The sequence below is a fragment of the Cupressus sempervirens genome, chromosome 4, assembly GCF_028749045.1.
Source record: "Cupressus sempervirens isolate cs-2001-9-10 chromosome 4, ASM2874904v1, whole genome shotgun sequence".
NCBI classification, from domain to species: Eukaryota; Viridiplantae; Streptophyta; class Pinopsida; order Cupressales; family Cupressaceae; genus Cupressus; species Cupressus sempervirens.
This window is the reverse complement of record NC_143121.1, coordinates 544000969-544019541: the sequence shown is the minus strand read 5'-3', so window position 1 is coordinate 544019541 and position 18573 is coordinate 544000969. Positions and strand designations below refer to the sequence as shown.

At 35.1% G+C, this 18573-nt stretch overlaps 1 protein-coding gene across 3 annotated transcripts in view; it reads right to left on the bottom strand.

Annotated features, from left to right (window-relative positions):
* LOC149562340 (gamma-secretase subunit APH1-like protein) overlaps window positions 1-14734 on the bottom strand; it is a 102094-nt gene extending 87360 nt beyond the window's left edge. Inside the window, exon 1 of one of the 3 annotated variants that reach the window (XM_089825865.1) lies at window positions 13993-14734. In XM_089825865.1, the coding sequence (XP_089681991.1) occupies window positions 13993-14105 (113 nt within the window). In that variant the 5' untranslated portion in view covers window positions 14106-14734. The remainder of the gene's footprint in view (window positions 1-13992) is intronic. The other 2 variants (XM_089825866.1, XM_089825867.1) reach the window with 2 other exon arrangements.
* Between the last annotated feature and the right edge of the window lie 3839 nt (window positions 14735-18573).

Below are 18573 nucleotides of genomic sequence, written 5' to 3'. Positions count from 1 at the left end.
AAAAGAAGATGAAGAACTTCATGTTCTTAATACAAACTCCTATAAGGGCAAGAAGAAGCATTTCAAGAAGAAAAAGGGAAATCAAAAGAATGGAAAACCCAAAAAAGATTTATCCAAAATAAAGTGTTTCAAATGTGAAGAGTTTGGATACTACAAATCTAATTGTCCTAAGAATTCTAAACAACAAGTGAACTATACAAGTGTTACTAGAGAAGAAGATAACTATGATCCTGAGAATCGTGTATTATATTCGTCACTATCAAATGAAATCTCAAATAAAGCATGGGTAATTGATAGTGGATCTTCTAGACATATAACAAGATACAAAGAAGCACTAAACTATTTCAAAAAAAGTCAATGGCGAAGTTACCATTGGTGATAATTCAGCACATCCCGTCAAAGGAATTGGAAATTGTACCTTGAAACTAAAATCTAAAAATTCTCTTCTTCTCAAAGGTCTACTCTACGTACTAGGAATTAAAAGAAATATAATCTTAATTACAGCACTTGAAAATGATGGGCATAATGTTGCATTTGTGGACGGCAAAGTAATAACTTGGGCAAAGAACTCCTCAATCAAGAAAGCAAAGTTGATTGATCAGAGAAAAGGATATTTGTATGATTTGAATTCAGAATCTAGTCGACCTATTCAAGCCTTAATTCATGAAATCAACTGTGGAGAAGATGGTTACTGGTTTATCTAAACTCAATAAAGACCACTCAAGCATATGCAAAGGGTGCATAATGGGGTAAGAACACCAGAAGTCCATTTCATGATAGCACTAGAAAAACAAATAATGTTTTAAAATTAATTCATTCAGATTTATGTAGACCTGTGTCTATTCCTTCTCTTAGAGGATTCTGATACTATATTTTGTTCATAGATGACTTCTCTAGGAAAACATGGATTTACTTCTTAAAATGCAAAGAATCAAAAGAAATCCTAAAGAGATTTAAAGAATTCAAAACATTAACTAAGAACTTATCAAGACATAAAATTAAAACTCTTAGAACTGATAACGGAGGGGAATACACCTCAGATTTGTTTAAAAGGTTTTGTAAAGAATCAGGAATTAAGAGGGAGTACATTGTTCCTTATAATCCAAAACAAAACGAGGTAGCAAAAAGAAAAAATAGAACAATTATAAAAGCTACTAGAGCTATGATATTTGATCAAAATCTAGAATATTATCTTTGGGCAGAAGACTCTTGTACTGCCATCTATGTTCAAAACAGAAGCCCACATTCTTACCTTACAGATAAAACTCCTAAAGAAGTATTTACTAAGGTTAAACCTAATATAAGCCATCTTAGGATTTTTGGATGTCCCGTATATATCCATGTGCCAAAGAAAAGAGAACTAAACTAGAACCCTCTAGGAAGAAAGGTATTTTTGTAGGGTATAATGAAACATCTAAGGCTTATAGGATTTTCATACTTGGACAAAAAAGTATTGCACTTAGTAGGGATGCAATTTTGAAGAAAATCTAGCATTCAAAAAAGCACTAAGTTATGAAGAACCTTCTCCTTTGCTTAAATCTGAAAGAAATAGTGAATCTGAGTCTCTGCGAGAGAACTTAGAAGAAATTGAAGACGAAATTCAAAATCTAAATCTTAAAGAAACTCAAAATTCAAAGAAAAGACCACTTTGGGCCATTAAAACAGTAGAAGAAGCACAAGACTTTGTTGCACCTTCTGGAACAGTCAGAGAAAGCAAAAGACCTAAAAGATTTTCTAGTTATAAAGCAAACATGAGTGATCTATCCAAAACAGAACCAACCAATCCTTTTGATGCTATTAAACATATAGCTTGGAAAGAAGCTATGACAAAAGAATACCAATCTATTATGAAGAATGATGTTGGGAAATTGTTCCAAGACCTAAAGGAAAATCTGTTGTTTTTTCCAAGTGGATATTTAAAATAAAGCATGTTGTTGACGGTAGCATTGAGAAGTATAAAGCTAAATTTGTAGCCAGAGGATTTTCTTAGAAAGAAGGGATTGATTATGAAAAAACCTTTGCTCCTGTTGCCAGATATACCTCCGTAAGAGCACTCTTAGCAATTGCAGCATCGAAGGGATGGAAAGTACATCAAATGGATGTAAAAACAGCATTCCTAAATGGAAAGATTACAGAATAAGTATATCTGGAGCAACCTGAAGGATTTGAAACTTATGATCCTAATGATTTTGTTTGCAGGCTCAAGAAAGCTCTCTATGGGCTTAAGCAGGCTCCAAGGGCTTGGTATGAAAAAATCGATAAGTATCTCACCAGCTTAGGATTTTCCAAGAATGAAGCCGATTCAAATTTATATCATAAAAGAGATAAAGATGATATGGTAATTTTGACACTGTATGTTGATGATTTACTAATAACAGGTGATGATCATCTTATAGATCAATGCAAGAAAAATCTAACTAAAGAATTCGAGATAAAAGACTTGGGACTCCTTCATTACTTCCTATGACAAGAAGTACGGCATAATTCTGACAATATCATACTTAATCAAGGGAATTATACATCAGACATTTTGAAGAGATTTGGAATGTGGAATTGCAAATCTATGTCTTCTCCAATGGAGACTAATCTACATAAACTTAAAGAAGCAGCTGCAAAATCACCTTCCATAGATTCTACTCTCTACAGACATATGATTTGGGTCCCTTATATACTTAGTAAATACAAGACCTGGTATTTGCTATGTTGTTAATGCCTTAAGCCAGTTTATGTGTGAGCCAAAGGAGATTCACCTAGTTGCAATTAACATTATGAGATACTTACAAGGCACTCTTAATTTTGGACTCAAATACGAGAAGGTTTTCTTAGATTTACATGCATTCATTGACTCAGATTGGGGTGGAAGTGTTAAAGACAAGAAACGTACTTCAGGATGTTGTTTCAGTTTAGGATCAGCAAAGATATCTTGGATATGCAGAAAGCAATCTTCGGTAGCTCAAAGCTCCATACAAGACGAATACATTGCAGCAACAATGGCCTCTCGGGAAGCAGTTTGGCTAAGGAAGTTACTTGTGGGATTATTTGGGCAAGCCACGAATCCTACGATTATTCATTGTGATAATTAGAGTTCCATCAAGCTTTCAGTGAATCCAATTTTTCATGACAGCTCCAAACATATTGAAATTCCTTACCATTATGTAAGAGATATGGTAGACAAGAATTCTGTAAAATTAGAATACATTTGCACTACAGATCAGACAACAGACATACTCACCAAACCTCTATCTAGAGTGAAGATAGACCACTTCAGGAGAAGACTTGGTATGGTTGAGTTGTAATCCATTTGTATTCTTTGAATTATTAACAAAATAATTTTACTTGTCAGGCTATTGATTGTTATGGGCTCCACCATTTGTATTCATTATTTAAAAGGTGATGATCTTTGAGATAATGAATACTTGTATAAAAGACATTATGAGAGATGACAATCTCTTAGATAATGTGCTAAACAGTAGAGTTCTACTGTAAGATCTAGATGAGTTCAAGATCATATTGTGATGTTGACATTGCTATGTCAATAAGTCACAATTTGGATAAAGAAAGAATTTTATTAATCTCCGGGTTTATCCTGAATTTTGGTAGGTCTTAAACTCAGGATCATGTTGTGATATAGAAATACCAGTATCTATGAGTCACAACTTGGATAAATGAAGATATTAAATTACTCTTCAGATTTATCCTGTAAATTGTATTCTTTGCAATACTGTTATCACTAGTAGCAGTGATTTGTCATACTACAGGCTTAGTAATGTGGCATTGTATCATGTGTTCTATGATACCACATGCTAAGGAGATACAGATAGATATAGAGCATCAATTCTTGCTTGCTCATCTTTATTGATGATGCTAGATATGATATCTCTCCGGTATGATTATCAAGTTAAGAGGGAGTGTTAATCTGTAACTTGTTAAGCATACTGATCTGATAACAGATCGATCAGATCTGATATAGAATGATAAGTAAAGGACTAAGTCTTTGCATTATTCCCTTTGCAAGATCGGTGTCTATCCTTAGGATTTTGTTTTAATGCTAATCTAACAACATTGTTTATGTTTGTGATTAATATTTAATTATTCTTAGAAAGTCACTGACTTCTAGATGTTAGGCAAATGATTTTGGAAGAGACATGTCCTTTCTAAGGACATGTCACTTGATTCCTATACTTATAGAGGGTAAGGATGAAGTCTAAGAGCACACAAGAACAAATACAAGTCTGCTCCTTAGTCATTACTGCCCTCATACGAATTGCAGAAGTAAAAGACAGAATTCTGAATCACATTTCTAATCCAGTTAAAGGCAATAATCTTAAGTTATTCACAGCAAGCTATAAGGAGATAAAGAAGGTAGAATCCAGTCTATATTCAGTCCAAAGAATTTGCAGAAAGCTTTACAAAGATATGATAGCGTAGGTCAGAATTCAAGGATATGCCAGCATGGCAACTGTATGCACATGTTTGTGCATGAATGTATACCAGTTCACCATGTGAACTGATATACATGCATACACAAATAAGCATAGACATCAAAAATTATCTTGTCGAGATCATCCTTGTATTGAACTGATATTATCATTATCAAACTAAGCATTAAAATCCGAGCAATCAGATTATATCTATCTCTTGTATTGGGCAGTAAATCCCTAACCAAGATCAATTGAATGACAATCATATGGGATCAAGTCATGATCCTCTATATTCAGATCAGAGGCTTTAATGTTGGAATTGGCTTACCAAATAATCGTGCCCCATAACCATAGGGTCTCTTGATAATTTGTTTGTTGACTGATTAAGTTTATGCCTTCGTGTCTCTTCAAAGAGACGTGTAGTTGGACAGTCACAACTGCCCCTTATATGCCTCTTGATTGCAGTATATAAGATGACCAATCACAAGAGATAGATCATCGAAATCAACAAATGCTCTGCCTCTTGGGGATTGAATACCACTAGTTCTGATTCAGGCCTGTGAATTTATTATTCAGTATTTTTCAATACTGATTGAGCATTTTTAACATGGTGTCAGAGCCAATTTTCATTTCTACTGGGAAAAATGGAACAAGGAGCCTGCCAGCAAATTTAACAATGTCAACAGGGAGAAGGATCGAATGCTGGCGGTTGCTGCAAATGATGTGGTTGCATCACCGCATCGAGACTGATTGTGCTGCCAGTTATGGGGATCTTTGGCCGCGCTGGATTGGGCAGATTATTGCCAGAAAGAAATCATGGCCCAACTTGAGACTAAAGTGATTCCTTAACGGCAACTAGGCAACCCTTGCAAAGCCATGCCACTCCATTTTCAGAGCCACCATTCCTTTCCTAGCAGTATTCAGGAGGTCCAGGTAGTGCCTAAGCCTTGGAGTTGGCAACCATTTCCAGGTTTTTGGACATTGCATAAATGGAGTTATAAGAGATTGACTTGTTTATTACACCTGCCCTTGTCTTCTCAGTGCCATATTCAGAAATGTCAATGACTGTGAGTGACATCAGACTTGTTTACTGAGTCTTTGGTGATGACTGGATGTTTATGAAGCAGTTTACAGTATATGATGTGTTTAATATGAGCTTGGAGAAAGTCCTTGTTGAATTCCCACTGTTGTTCAACTGATAATTAGAATATATCAGAACTGCAAACATTTATCTGTCATTTTCAAAACTGTTATGTTGCACATAGCAGCTTGATTATGGTCTTGAGACCCGAATAGTACATGTTTGGATGTTTGGGTGTGAAGTTTTTCCACAATGTGGAAGAATAAAGTTTCGTTAGGATCTTACGAATAGATCTTGAGAGCAAGGGACTGTGAAGGAGAATGGGCATTTCTGGTGAATGGGGCATGGGAAAATCCAGCCTCATGATTCAGACTGAAAGCAGCTGGAACACAGAATATATAATTGAGTACCAGAGGTCGAAAGATATATGCAAGGATGAAAATCCCCATGAACAAATTATTCGCAATACAGCGATAATGATCCCGTTGAGTGATGTGTCATTTCCTTATCTCCTGCCTTATGCGATTAATGCTGGAGTAAGCAATATATACAAATGGTTAACATCCAGTGAGTCAGAGTTGGGAGCTCAATTTCCAGTCTCAAAAACTGCCCATTACCTATGAACAGCTCATATTGTGGACTCCAAGCTTGCCATGGTTCATAGCAATACATATTTGCAGGTACATTATTGTTGTTTCTTTTGGGTGTGGATTTGATGTAGTTTGGGCAATGTTGAAGCAATAGAGTGGGGAGGCTGAGACTAAACAGATATTACTATATCATCTCAAGTGATGCATCCCATCACCTGTGACAATGAATATTATGCATCATTTAATAAACATCTAAACAGTGATCAATCAATGGCATGAACAGATCAACATCATGATCGGCTAATTATGAGGTCAATCCAACAGCGGTTATAATTTGCAAAGGATGTGTTAACTAATAGTTATGCAATAACGCATTGATCACAATCAAAATGTAGTTACCATTGAACAGTTGTGTCGCTTCAAACTTGTGACTCTTCACTAGTATAAAAAGACATTTGGGTTGTCTTCTCAAATTACCAAAGGAGATATAATAATATTCACATTGACGATTACAGTCCGGAAACAGAGAGGATAATATTGCAGGAGGATATACTCATATCGTGAAGTAGATACACAGTCGAGGCATATCAATATATATTAAATATATAGGCATCTCAGGTTGATCGATAAAGGCAAGATCTATATACATAGATGGAGACTCATACATTATAGGCAGATCTATATGTATGGGCATATTCAGACCGATATTTCTAGTGCAGATAGCTACCTGAAATCACCCCACAAAATGATTTACAATAATGTTTGGACATATGCCAATCAAGTGCATCCACAACCTCTATATGTGGTCGATCCTTAGACTACATAGATTTGACAATAGTAAGATCTGGTAGAATGAAAAGAGCATTGAAAGAGAGATATAAGATTAAAAGAGAGTGAACATCTTCATTGAGTATCATCTGAAAAGATGTATTTGTAATTTTTTTTAAGAGATCAAGATAAGGTCAAAATTCTAAAGAATTTGTGAAAACATTTGGAGCTGATCATTATACCTTTCTTGAAGATGCTTGTCAAAAGAATAATAGTTGAGGTCTTTGAAGCTGAGTCTGAGTGGGATGATTAAAAGAAAAACAAATTACAGCAGAGAATCAATCCTACTTTGACATATATTGGTGAAGATGTAAAGTCAGTATTAATGGAAAAGAAGATTGGTACATGAGGCATGCTACCAAACAATGTGCAGGACTCAATCTTATGACGGTAGCTCCAAAGAAGCTTTCATTAGTCATCTGGTGTTCATGCTAGAGATTATTGGATCAAGATATCTTCTATGATCAGAAATATGAGTATCCTTGTATCACAAAAGAGAGTTTGGCACATCCATTAGAGGTAAACATAGAAATCAGAAAGTTGATGCATAAACTTGGAGATTCGGAAGGGAGTCAGTTTAGCATGAATGTCTGATATAATAAGGCGAGTACATTCTTGTATGGGAAGTAGCTCAAGTGTGAACAATGTTGTGATCATTAAAACTAATAAATCATGCTAAATAAAGTGAGGCTCTTGAAGCAAATATCCTTGATGATTGAGATTATGAGCATCCTTCTATATGAAGAGGGAGCCTAACATTTCACTCATGCTACTACAAATCAAGGTATGCCTTTATAATAGAGAGAGTTGCTATAAGATTTGCCAAGTGGATCTTTGATCGTGGTGATTCAGAGGGAGTAGACCATGGAGATGGTTTCTAGAAAAGGTACATTATCGCTAAAAGAACAAACCACTGATATTCTCACCAAGTCTCATACCAAAATAAAGTGTGTGCATTTGGAGTTGTGGAGAATGAAGCCATTGTTGAGAGGGAGTCTTAGCCTCGGTGATTTCTTCAAATATACCTTATTGGATTCTTCTCTATAAGAGAGAAGCTTAATGTGGAACCCGTGTTCCACTCTCTTGGAGTAGTTGTGATGGATCCTCCCTTTGACATGGTTTATGGTGGATGTCATGTGTGTGACGCCATGACAACACCACGTAAGAGAATCCGTGGTGGTTCCATGTAAACTCTTTTGTCATATGTGTGACTCTATGACCTTATGGGGGCCCCTGTGTACATTATTGAAAGGTGACGATCTTTCAGATAACATACACTTGTATTCAACATTGTAAGGTGACGATTTTACAATGTTCGCTACCATGACAAATATCATGCTAACTTGATTCATGGAAATGTCTTGATAGTTAATATCTCTTGGACTTATTGATAGATATCATGCTGACTTGATATCAGTTGTGTATCAATATCTTCTTAATGAGATAATCATGATGGATATTGTGTGACATAATATCCATGGACATGCCATGAAATGTTATGCTACACATCATGTGACATGATGTCAATGCACATACCATAACTAAGATGTACGAATGTCATGTGACTTGATATTTTGTATACTCCTTGATATCACGTGTTAGGTGGTATCTAAGCCAGTCCATGCTTAGTTATCTTCCCTAGCTAAGAGGGAGTATCAAGATATGATAGCGTCGGCCAGAATTCAAGGATATACCAGTATGGCAACTGTATGCACATATGTGTGTTGTATGTATACCAGTTCACCATTGAACTGATATTCATGCATACACACAAATATGCATAGACTTTAAAATTATCTTGTTGAGATCATCCTTGTATTGAACTGATATTATCATTATCAAACTAAGCATGAAAATCTGAGCGATCAGATTATATCTATCTCTTGTATTGGGCAGTAAATCCTTGATCAAGATCGATTGAATGACAATCATATGGGATCGAGTTATGATCCTCTATATTCAGATCAGAGGCTTCAATGTTGAAATTGACTTAGCAAATAATCATGCCCCATAACCAAAGGCTCTCTTGATAATTTGTTTGTTGACTAATTAAGTTTACACCTTCGTGTCTCTTCAAAAAGACATGTAGTTGAACAGTCAGAACCGCCCATGATACGTCTTTTGATTGCAAGATATAAGATGACCAATCACAAGAGATAGATCATCGAAATCAACAGATGTTCTGCCTCTTGGGGATCGAATACCACTAGTTCTAATTCAGACCTGTGAATTTATATTCATTATTTTTCAATACTGATTGAGCATTTTTAACATTTGTTTAAGCAAGTCATGTGGGGGAAGTTGAAGGATAATCTAGAGTTGGGTTCTGAGGTGCAGAAAGAATAAGAGGCAATATTGTTGTTATTTTCCAAGCAAATTAAATTCCTTCTCCTCTCTTGGTTTTTCATGTTTGAGATCAAGTTCTTCAAATTCAATGGAGATTTTTTTTTAATAAGAAAGCATATCAAACATGTCAATGGCCGTGTAATGCATTGACCTTAATTTTTTTGCATATGGTGGAAGGAGGCACAGCTGAACTTTTTGGAGTTTTTACCCACATCGAGTTTCACTAGGTTAAACTTATGCATTGAATTTTGTGTGTATGTAGTTATAATCCTTTTTTCCGCGTTTCATGTCAATTCTTCATTCCTCAATATAATATGAAACATAGACAACTCTTTGAATGTTTTGTGCAAAAGCAAAGTACTTATATTTACACACAATAAATTGAACCCAATAAGAAGGAAAGCAGATATCATAAAACGAATTAGAAATTGGTATAACCTTGCTTATTAGGGATCATATTTCTTGGATGTGTTATTCGTTGCAAATCATGCCATTGACTAGATTGAGGGTAGGAGATCAAGTCATCAAGTCAGAGGAAACACAGCTAATGAAGATATGTTGCGAGTTGTGATGATACAACAATATGCATATGGATCAAAAGCAAGTCACTTCTTGTCTTATGAGGCATTATCAAATCCTTGTTTGTTAGGTTCATGGATCATATGTCCAACCTCTATCAATGTCTTTGCATAGCTAATTGAAGTAGCTTTCCAACAAATCAAATGAGATGAAAAACAAACATTGGACATGAAAGAAGGTGCAAAAAACGTCTAGGACATGAGGCTTGTTCCTCTTATTCCAGACAAATGGTGAAAGAGATAGTCACTATTGGTCCCTCGTTCATACCCCCTAGAGATCATAAGCTACAAACTACCCTCCTAGACAATGAGTAATTCGAGATAAATGTGCTAATTGAGGATATGAGGTGAATTTGGATAATGACGGATTTCTCTATTGTAATGGATGGGTGGACAAATGTTAGACATCATCCACTCATCGATATCATTGTCATGTCCCCTACTAGTTCTTAATTTCTCTCAGTCCTGAATTGTTCAAGGAAGCATCAAAATGTAGACTTCCAATTTAACATTTTGAGAGATGCCAAAAACGAGGTTCGATCTACTAATGTTGTATAAGTGATCACTGATTCAGCACATTTGTGCAAATAAACTGCCTTGATGGTGGAGGGTGCTTGCAAGCACAAAATTTGGACCCCCATTTTATGTTTATGCATTGGAAGACACAAAGAGATAGAATGAGTGAAGAAAGTGGTGGCAAAAGCTAGAGAGGTTCAAATGTTCATTTGTGACCACCATCCTGTGCCTGATCTAAACTTATAAATATGCAATGTTTGGGTTGTGCCTGATTACAATCTGTAGGTTATATGCCATTGATTATGCCAGGAGACAATTTGCTCGAATAGAGCAGATCCGAATTGAATTAAATAAAAGAGGTATTATTCCAACGGTGCCTTGAGTGATAGACATGTATGATATGGTTTATTTGAATATTTGTGAACTATCAATAGGCATTTAATGTTATCTTGATCAATGATTAAGTGTCATACTATTATCAAATGATTTTATTATGTATATTTCTTGCAATTTTTTTTGTATATATATATATAGAAATACACTCACCCCCATAAAAAATTCACACATACGTGTATGGATTCTTGTGCCTACATCCACATCCACACTCGAATCAGTAGCTTGGCACGAGAGGGATACACCACAATTGAAGGTGCTTGCCATTTGCATCCTTGCACGGGTTGTTGATTCCTCTATTGCAAATAGAAATTGGTCTACAAATAACTTTATCCATCCATCAACAAGAATAGACTTACCTCTAGACGAGCAAAGAAGCTAGTGGTTGTGCATAGTGCTCATCAAACTTCAAGATCACCAAACTCTAGAGTGTTGGCATACTTTGGCTTTATGATGTGATGTTAATCCTCATTATGTAGTCCAAGCTGATAAGGAGGAGAAACCAGGGGAATTGGTTGGGATTTCGTTGGATGAGGTGGAGCGTGGCAGTGGCAGTGGCAGTGACACAAAGGAGGACTTTGATTTTGATGCAATGTTGGGAGATGCAGATGAGGAGCAGTAGTGTACTTTGTTTGTTTGTCTTTTCATTTTCATATCATAATTGAATAAGAAACCATATGGCAGTAGTGTAGTCTTTGGGGATTTTGTATGTTATTTTTAATCACGTGCATATTGACAAAAAATTATGAATTATGAATGCATATTGAGTATTGAAAAGTTCTAATACTAGTTAAGTATTGAAATTTTGTATGTTAAAGTTCTATAATGTATAAATGCATGCTTTATCCATGTTTTCACACACACACACAATGTATCTATGCAAATTTTCCTATATATCTTAAACTTTCCTTATATTTACACACACACACACGATGTATCTACGCAAATTTTCCTATATATCTTAAACTTTCCTTATATTTGCGCGCACACACACACACACACACACACATGATGTATCTACGCAAATTTTCCTATATATCTTAAACTTTCCTTATATTTACACACACACACACACACACACACACACACACACACATGATGTATCTACGCAAATTTTCCTATATATCTTAAACTTTCCTTATATTCACACACACACACGCACACGATGTATCTACGCAAATTTTCCCATATATCTTAAACTTTCCTTATATTCACACACACACACACACACACACACACACACGATGTATCTACGCAAATTTTCCTATGTATATTAAACTTTCCTTATATTTACACACACACACAACACAAATTTTCCTATATATCTTAAACTTTCCTTATATTTACACACACACACATGATGTATCTACACAAATTTTCCTATATATCTTAGACTTTCCTTATATTTTATATAGCTGCTCCCTTGCTGTCTCCAAAGTTGGCAAAAATAAATAAAATTGCCATCCCATGCTGTCCTTTCCTATATATCTTAAACTTTCCTTATATTTTATATAGCTGCTCCCTTGCTGTCTCCAAAGTTGGCAAAAATAAATAAAATTGCCATCCCATGCTGTCCCCGTCCTGTAAACTCAAGGTAACAGTACTTAGTAACTGCTTATAGGATTGAAGAATTGTCACAAAATCAATACCCTTATAACAAAAATGAAAATGCAATTTGTAGGGCTAGATTATTGATCAAGACACAACCTTCGGTCTAACTATGTATGAATACCATGTAAAGTGTGCTGCATACGCAATCAATTCACCATAATGAAATCGGCTTCAAAATACTTACTAGTGATAAAAAAACATATATCAGACTACATTTACCTGGTTCCAAAATGAAGTCCATGTCCCATTTCACAAAACTCGTGAAGAAAATGAAGAAAACGGAGAAACGGAAAAAGCATATGCTGCAGTTGAACTCAGAGTAATGGTTTCACTAGAAGGCCAACAACTAATTAGGGTTTCAAACTATGTTACCCGGGGACACGTTTCCACCCCTAAACCTGAAGTTTCGGAAACGGGGACGGTTTCGGGGACGGGGGGATGGCAGGGGACGTTTCCCAAACGTCCCCACTTGGAGAAGAAAACAGGAAACGTGTCCCCGAAACTTCGGAAACGGTCAACGAGTTTCCGAACCACGTTGACCGTTTCGGGGATTGTTTTTCCGTTTCCTAACGTCCCGGGGACTGCATAAAAGGTTTCCTATTAAAATTTATTAAACTCAAAAAAACCATTAAAAAAATGATTTTCCAGTCATCTACAGGCCCGGACGTGTAGAAGTCAATTTTTTTATAAAATATATTATAAAATGAATGATTAGGGGCAACTATCATACCATCTTTGTTTTCATTTTGAAGCTCAGGATGATAGTGATAGTGACTTTGATATGGATGATTAGGGGCAGCTGCCTTAGTATCTTTTGTTTTCATTTTGACTTTGATGTTTCAGACTTGGAGTGTTCTGTCTTGACATTATAATATTATATGATCATTGATACACTGTAGTTGATACTTCAAAAGTTTAAAACTTTAAAGTTTGAGCCTTTATCTATTCAATGTTTCCATTTTATTGAGAGTTGATGTTTTTCATTCTCTTATTTGACTCATTTCATTATGTGCTAATGGTATCTTAAGTACATAAATGATGATTGAAAATGATGCTATTTAGAATTTTCTACGATGATTCGATTAGATGCTGATTGCTATGCTCTATGATCATTGATGAATCATTATTCGATGAATGAAATTGATAATTTTAAACTATGTTGCTATGATGAATGTAGAATTGATGAATATATTTGAAAATTCAGATAAAATTCAGATATATATATATATATATATAGCCGTCAGCTGCCATCCCCTGTTTCGGGCAAAAAAAAACCATCCCGGAAACCCGTTTCCCCGTCCCCCGTCCCCTCGTCCCGGAAACTTGGGGTAACATAGTTTTCAAATGACCAACAAACTACATTAGAGTTTATAATGGACGGCATTCCAAAATCAACAATTGGGTTATGTGCACAGCACTCCTTAGATTTCGTCTGAAATATTCTGAAAGGTGGCATGGCTTTGATTTCGCACAATCAAACCCAAAAAATTAATCCGGAATACAAATTCTTTTTCAATTGTAATGCAAGTACAACATAGAACTACTGAAAATGCTATACAAACAACAACATTAAGCTATCGAAATTGTTATGCAGGAAAGCAGTAGAAAATTAGCGATAAAAATAAAACCTTGTAAGAAGTGTGAGGACGAGGAAGGGTTTTTTAGCAATGACAGTGACGAAAAGAGCAAGAGCCGGTCCCAGAGCTATTAAGGCATATCCTATGCCAGCTGCAGCTGTCATCTCGCCTTCGCTTACTTGCCGCCTCCTCGGAATTAAACGTTATTTAAAGGATAGCACTACTTCTGTGGCGATCACAAGTTGCATTCATGACAATAGTAATACCAAATTCCGAACATTACAAGTGCTCCACAGATCAAAGCTGAGAATTTCTCGGGTTACTGGTGAGATCTGAGCAGGATCAGTTTTAGCGTCGGATTTGAAGCAGTCGACTACTTTCTTTAATTTCAAAATTATCTTTGTAGAATTCTATCATGTAGTTTGTAAAATCTCTAAAAGATAATAGTTAATTTGTATTTGCATATATAAAAATTGGAGCCGTCAATCTACTAGACAAAACCCACTTCCAAATCTGCTACAAAAACTCTCCAAAGTAGCCTTTGTGTTTTTGTTTGCTGTTGCGCATGAAAATAATACCAGTTTTGCAGAGCACATCAGCTTCTTACATGATCTTACCCTCTCACAATTTAATTGGGCCCTCCTTACTTTGCGGTGTATTCGCTTCTTACTTCGACCTTTTTGACCTGTCGTGATCTTACCCTCTCACAATTTAACTGGGCCCTTCTTACTTCAGTGTATTATAATATTTAGGGCCTTCATTTTACGTTATAATGTTTTCACACGTCATTTATACCATGTAATTCACATTAATCAATATATCATTACCTACGCTTCCTAATTTTTATCTCATTAAATTATCTTGGAGACCTTTAAATTTGCATTTTCCACTCACTTTTGGGCTTGGTCAATCTAAATAACAAGCTTTGATCGCTACATGATAGGCCTTAATCAGCCCATCATCCACCTAAACATCAACTATATGCTACATCATCACCACATCGTCTTCCTTCCTTGTCAACAACTTTGGTCGACCCTGCCATGTGCACACTCTTGTGATACTGCAGTCACTCTCTCTCCTCACTAGCCTAGATCATGGGATCATGAGAGCTTGACACTTGTCAACTAGACCCACAAAACACCCCAACCCACATGTCATGTGTAGCCTACTCATTCGTCATCAAGTGTCCTCATCACCTGTATAGTCAGTAAACCTCATCACCCAGTTGTTGCCCGCACTGCCACATGTTAGATTTTAGGATTTTGTTATCACTCCCTTAGCCCACTCAGATGGTGGGATTGTAGAGTGATGACATGTGTCACACTGGATCCACCTCATTGCCTTAACTATTTTCCACTTGTCACATATTGGTCGGTCCTTGAGTCACCACATTGTTCATCACTTATGGGTACTGTGTATCACGCCTACTAGTCTACTACATCAACATATTTGTTGGCCTTCATATTGTCCACGTTAGCATCTACACTTACCTGGGACAATGCTAAAAAAATCTTAAGTTCTTCTAGTTGGTCATGTAATGTCCCGCTCGGGAACCCAAGAGAAATTAACTTACTATGTTACAATGTTTTATTGAAAATTTTTTTTTCTTAAAAGTTTATACAACATAAGATGACAATGCGGAAGCAATCTACACATATACATCAAGTAAACACAAGCAATTACAAATTTAGTTTCCATTTCCTCAAGGGTTCCTTGATGTTGAATAACATGTTAAGAAAGTTTTATTAATTAGTTTTAATTTAAGCACAATGTTCATAGTCATTCATGAATAATAGATACATAATCTAATAAGTAGGTACATAAGTACAACTATACAATGAAGCACATCCAAATAACATCCATTGCACATGTTGCAAGGAATGTAATAATAAATACAAATAGAATACATCATCCTGGAGGATCTCAAGATACAAAATATATGGATACATAGATACAACATTTGAATAGAAAGTCTCTAATATATGAGTAAGAATGATAATAATACAATTGCACCAATGAAAATCCAACATCTGTCAATCTAAGGGGGGCCCAAGTGGTAAGAAGTCACTACCTCTTGATTGTGTGGTCACCTAGTCAGGCTCTCACTCCTACCATGTAGGGGAGATAATATACGATCTGCATGTGGATAATCAACCCACACAATAAACAACACAAATTCTAGGCAAGGATCCTAAGAGCTCTCTACAATAAGTGGTACTACTCATAAGAAAAGATAATCCTAGAGGCACCCTAAACAAAAACATAAATATAAATATAAATAGGAAACCTAAGATGCAAATGGGGAAGTGTCATTACATGAGTCAACTCTAAGGTTACCCTAGCAATCTCTCTGGACTCTGAACCCCTAGCGACTCTATGTGGCATTAGTAATCATTTTGTATAGACAAGGAAACTAACTATGTAAGATCACAATCAAGCATCTTCTCCCACTCCATAGTCTATAATAACGCTTAGGGCATGGGCGAAGAACACTTAATCTTTTAAATTTGTTTTAAAACCCCTCATTTAATGTGTAGTGGTATCACTTACTTAAGTTGCTTACAATGAGTTACCTTGGCAACCACTTAGGGCCTCGGCCCCCATTGTAAGTCACTTCCCCACATGCACGTAGATGACCTACCCTAATGCTTGATTCAAAATAAGGCAAATAATACCAAAACATGCTCATAATCATGAAAGTTCCCAAAGTAAAATAATGGAGCATAGGAAAGAATATCACATTCACACAAGGATTCATTTCCCGTCTTAATATAAGATCTCAAAGAATCATCCATCCCATAATGGATATCTCATAATCATAGGAATAATCCATAAAGTCTCATAATCACAAAAACAATAAACCATTATCAATAACATCCATCCCCATCATAAAGTACATCACACATAAAGATAATCATTCAAATTATAGAATAAATCGTAAAGTGACGTAATCTACAACACAACCATCAAGAACATGTGTCAACATAAATGATAACATTAGGCAACCAGATACATCAAACTTAACAAAATAATGGTTTTCACCCTTTTGATAAAGACATAATGATCCAAACAAGAAGGATTACTTGCACTTATAGTCCAAACCATACGTGGACTAATCAAGACATAAAAAATGGTTATATCGTTTTAGAACAAAAATAGAATCCCATAGCCTTTAGTATTCAATACTAATTGGCCAACTACATAACCCCCAAAAATATAATAAAAGAAAATACAACAAAATCATATCCAAAGAAATCACAATAATAATAATAGTTTAATTTTGCAACAAAATTAATTTATATTCTAAGGCTTGATTTGGTTAGAAGAGTTTATGTTAAAAAACATGCATAAGTTCCCATGGTATAAGTGTAAATAGATTCTTCATATTAATTAAATCACCATGATTAATTAATATTATAATGATATTATTTCCTATAATTTATTGAATAATTTAATATTCAACTCAAAATTTATCTTTTAATTAAATATTACTATTTTGTCAATTTTAACGATTTCATATTATTAGGCAAGAGCCTACAACTAAACGGTAAATTATGAGCCTCTTATTTGAGAGGTCTTGGGTTCGACTCTACACTAGCTTAATAAATAATAATAATTAATCACATCACTTAATAAAAATAATGAATCTTGGCTTCAGCCTCTTACCGATCCAAAAAAAAAAAACCATTTCATATTATCATGTTATTATTAATTTAAATGATCTTAGATTATAAATAGCTTAGTTAATAATATAAAGTATTATATTAAATAATAATATCAATATCATTCTTAGAGTATTGCTTTAACTTCTATATAAGTCCAATAATAATATTTAATTTCCATTGACCTCCTAATTCAATTATTAAAAGCTCAATTTAAATTATAACTATAGTTAAATTATAATTTTCTATATATGTACTCATTATTGTTAGAAACTATAATTGGAACAATTGTTATGTTGTCATTAATGTCAAGCCTTATCGGTGAGAGAGTTGTTATCTAAGTAGAGTGTCATATCAAGATGGTTGATGAAGAGGATTTGAGAAGAAGAGATAACAAGAAGACCTAGTGGAAAGGTTGAGTCACGAGGAACTATAATGGCACTTGATCAGTTGAACCTTGACAAGATAATGTGTTGTTTGATCATATAACTAAGTGAAGAAGATAGTTGAGTTGAAACCTAGTTGAGATGGTCAATGAAGGACTATATGCATTAGCTAAACCAAGTTGTGCTAGTGTCGACTGAGTAAATAGTAGAAGCTGAGCAAATATAGTATCGACTAAGCACCAGTAAAGACTAGGTATCAGAAAACTCAGACTGAGTGAAGATAGTATAAGCCGAGCAAGATAGTTAGTATTGATTCGGTTATCTAGTGATCAGGGAGGCCAAGTAACAAATTATTGATCGAGTGTTAGCATTTGTTATTTTGTGAAGGAATTGAGATTCCTAGTTGACATAGTTGAAATTTTAGATTGATCAAAGCGTGTGAAGAATAAGTATTAATGAGCTGGAGCATTTAATGTTTAAGAAACTATGCTTGAGCATTTCTAGGCATGGATTCAAAGAGAAGATTTGAGAAGTATCTAGAAGGAGAAGGAAGAAACAGAATGAAGGAAGGATTTGATGAATCT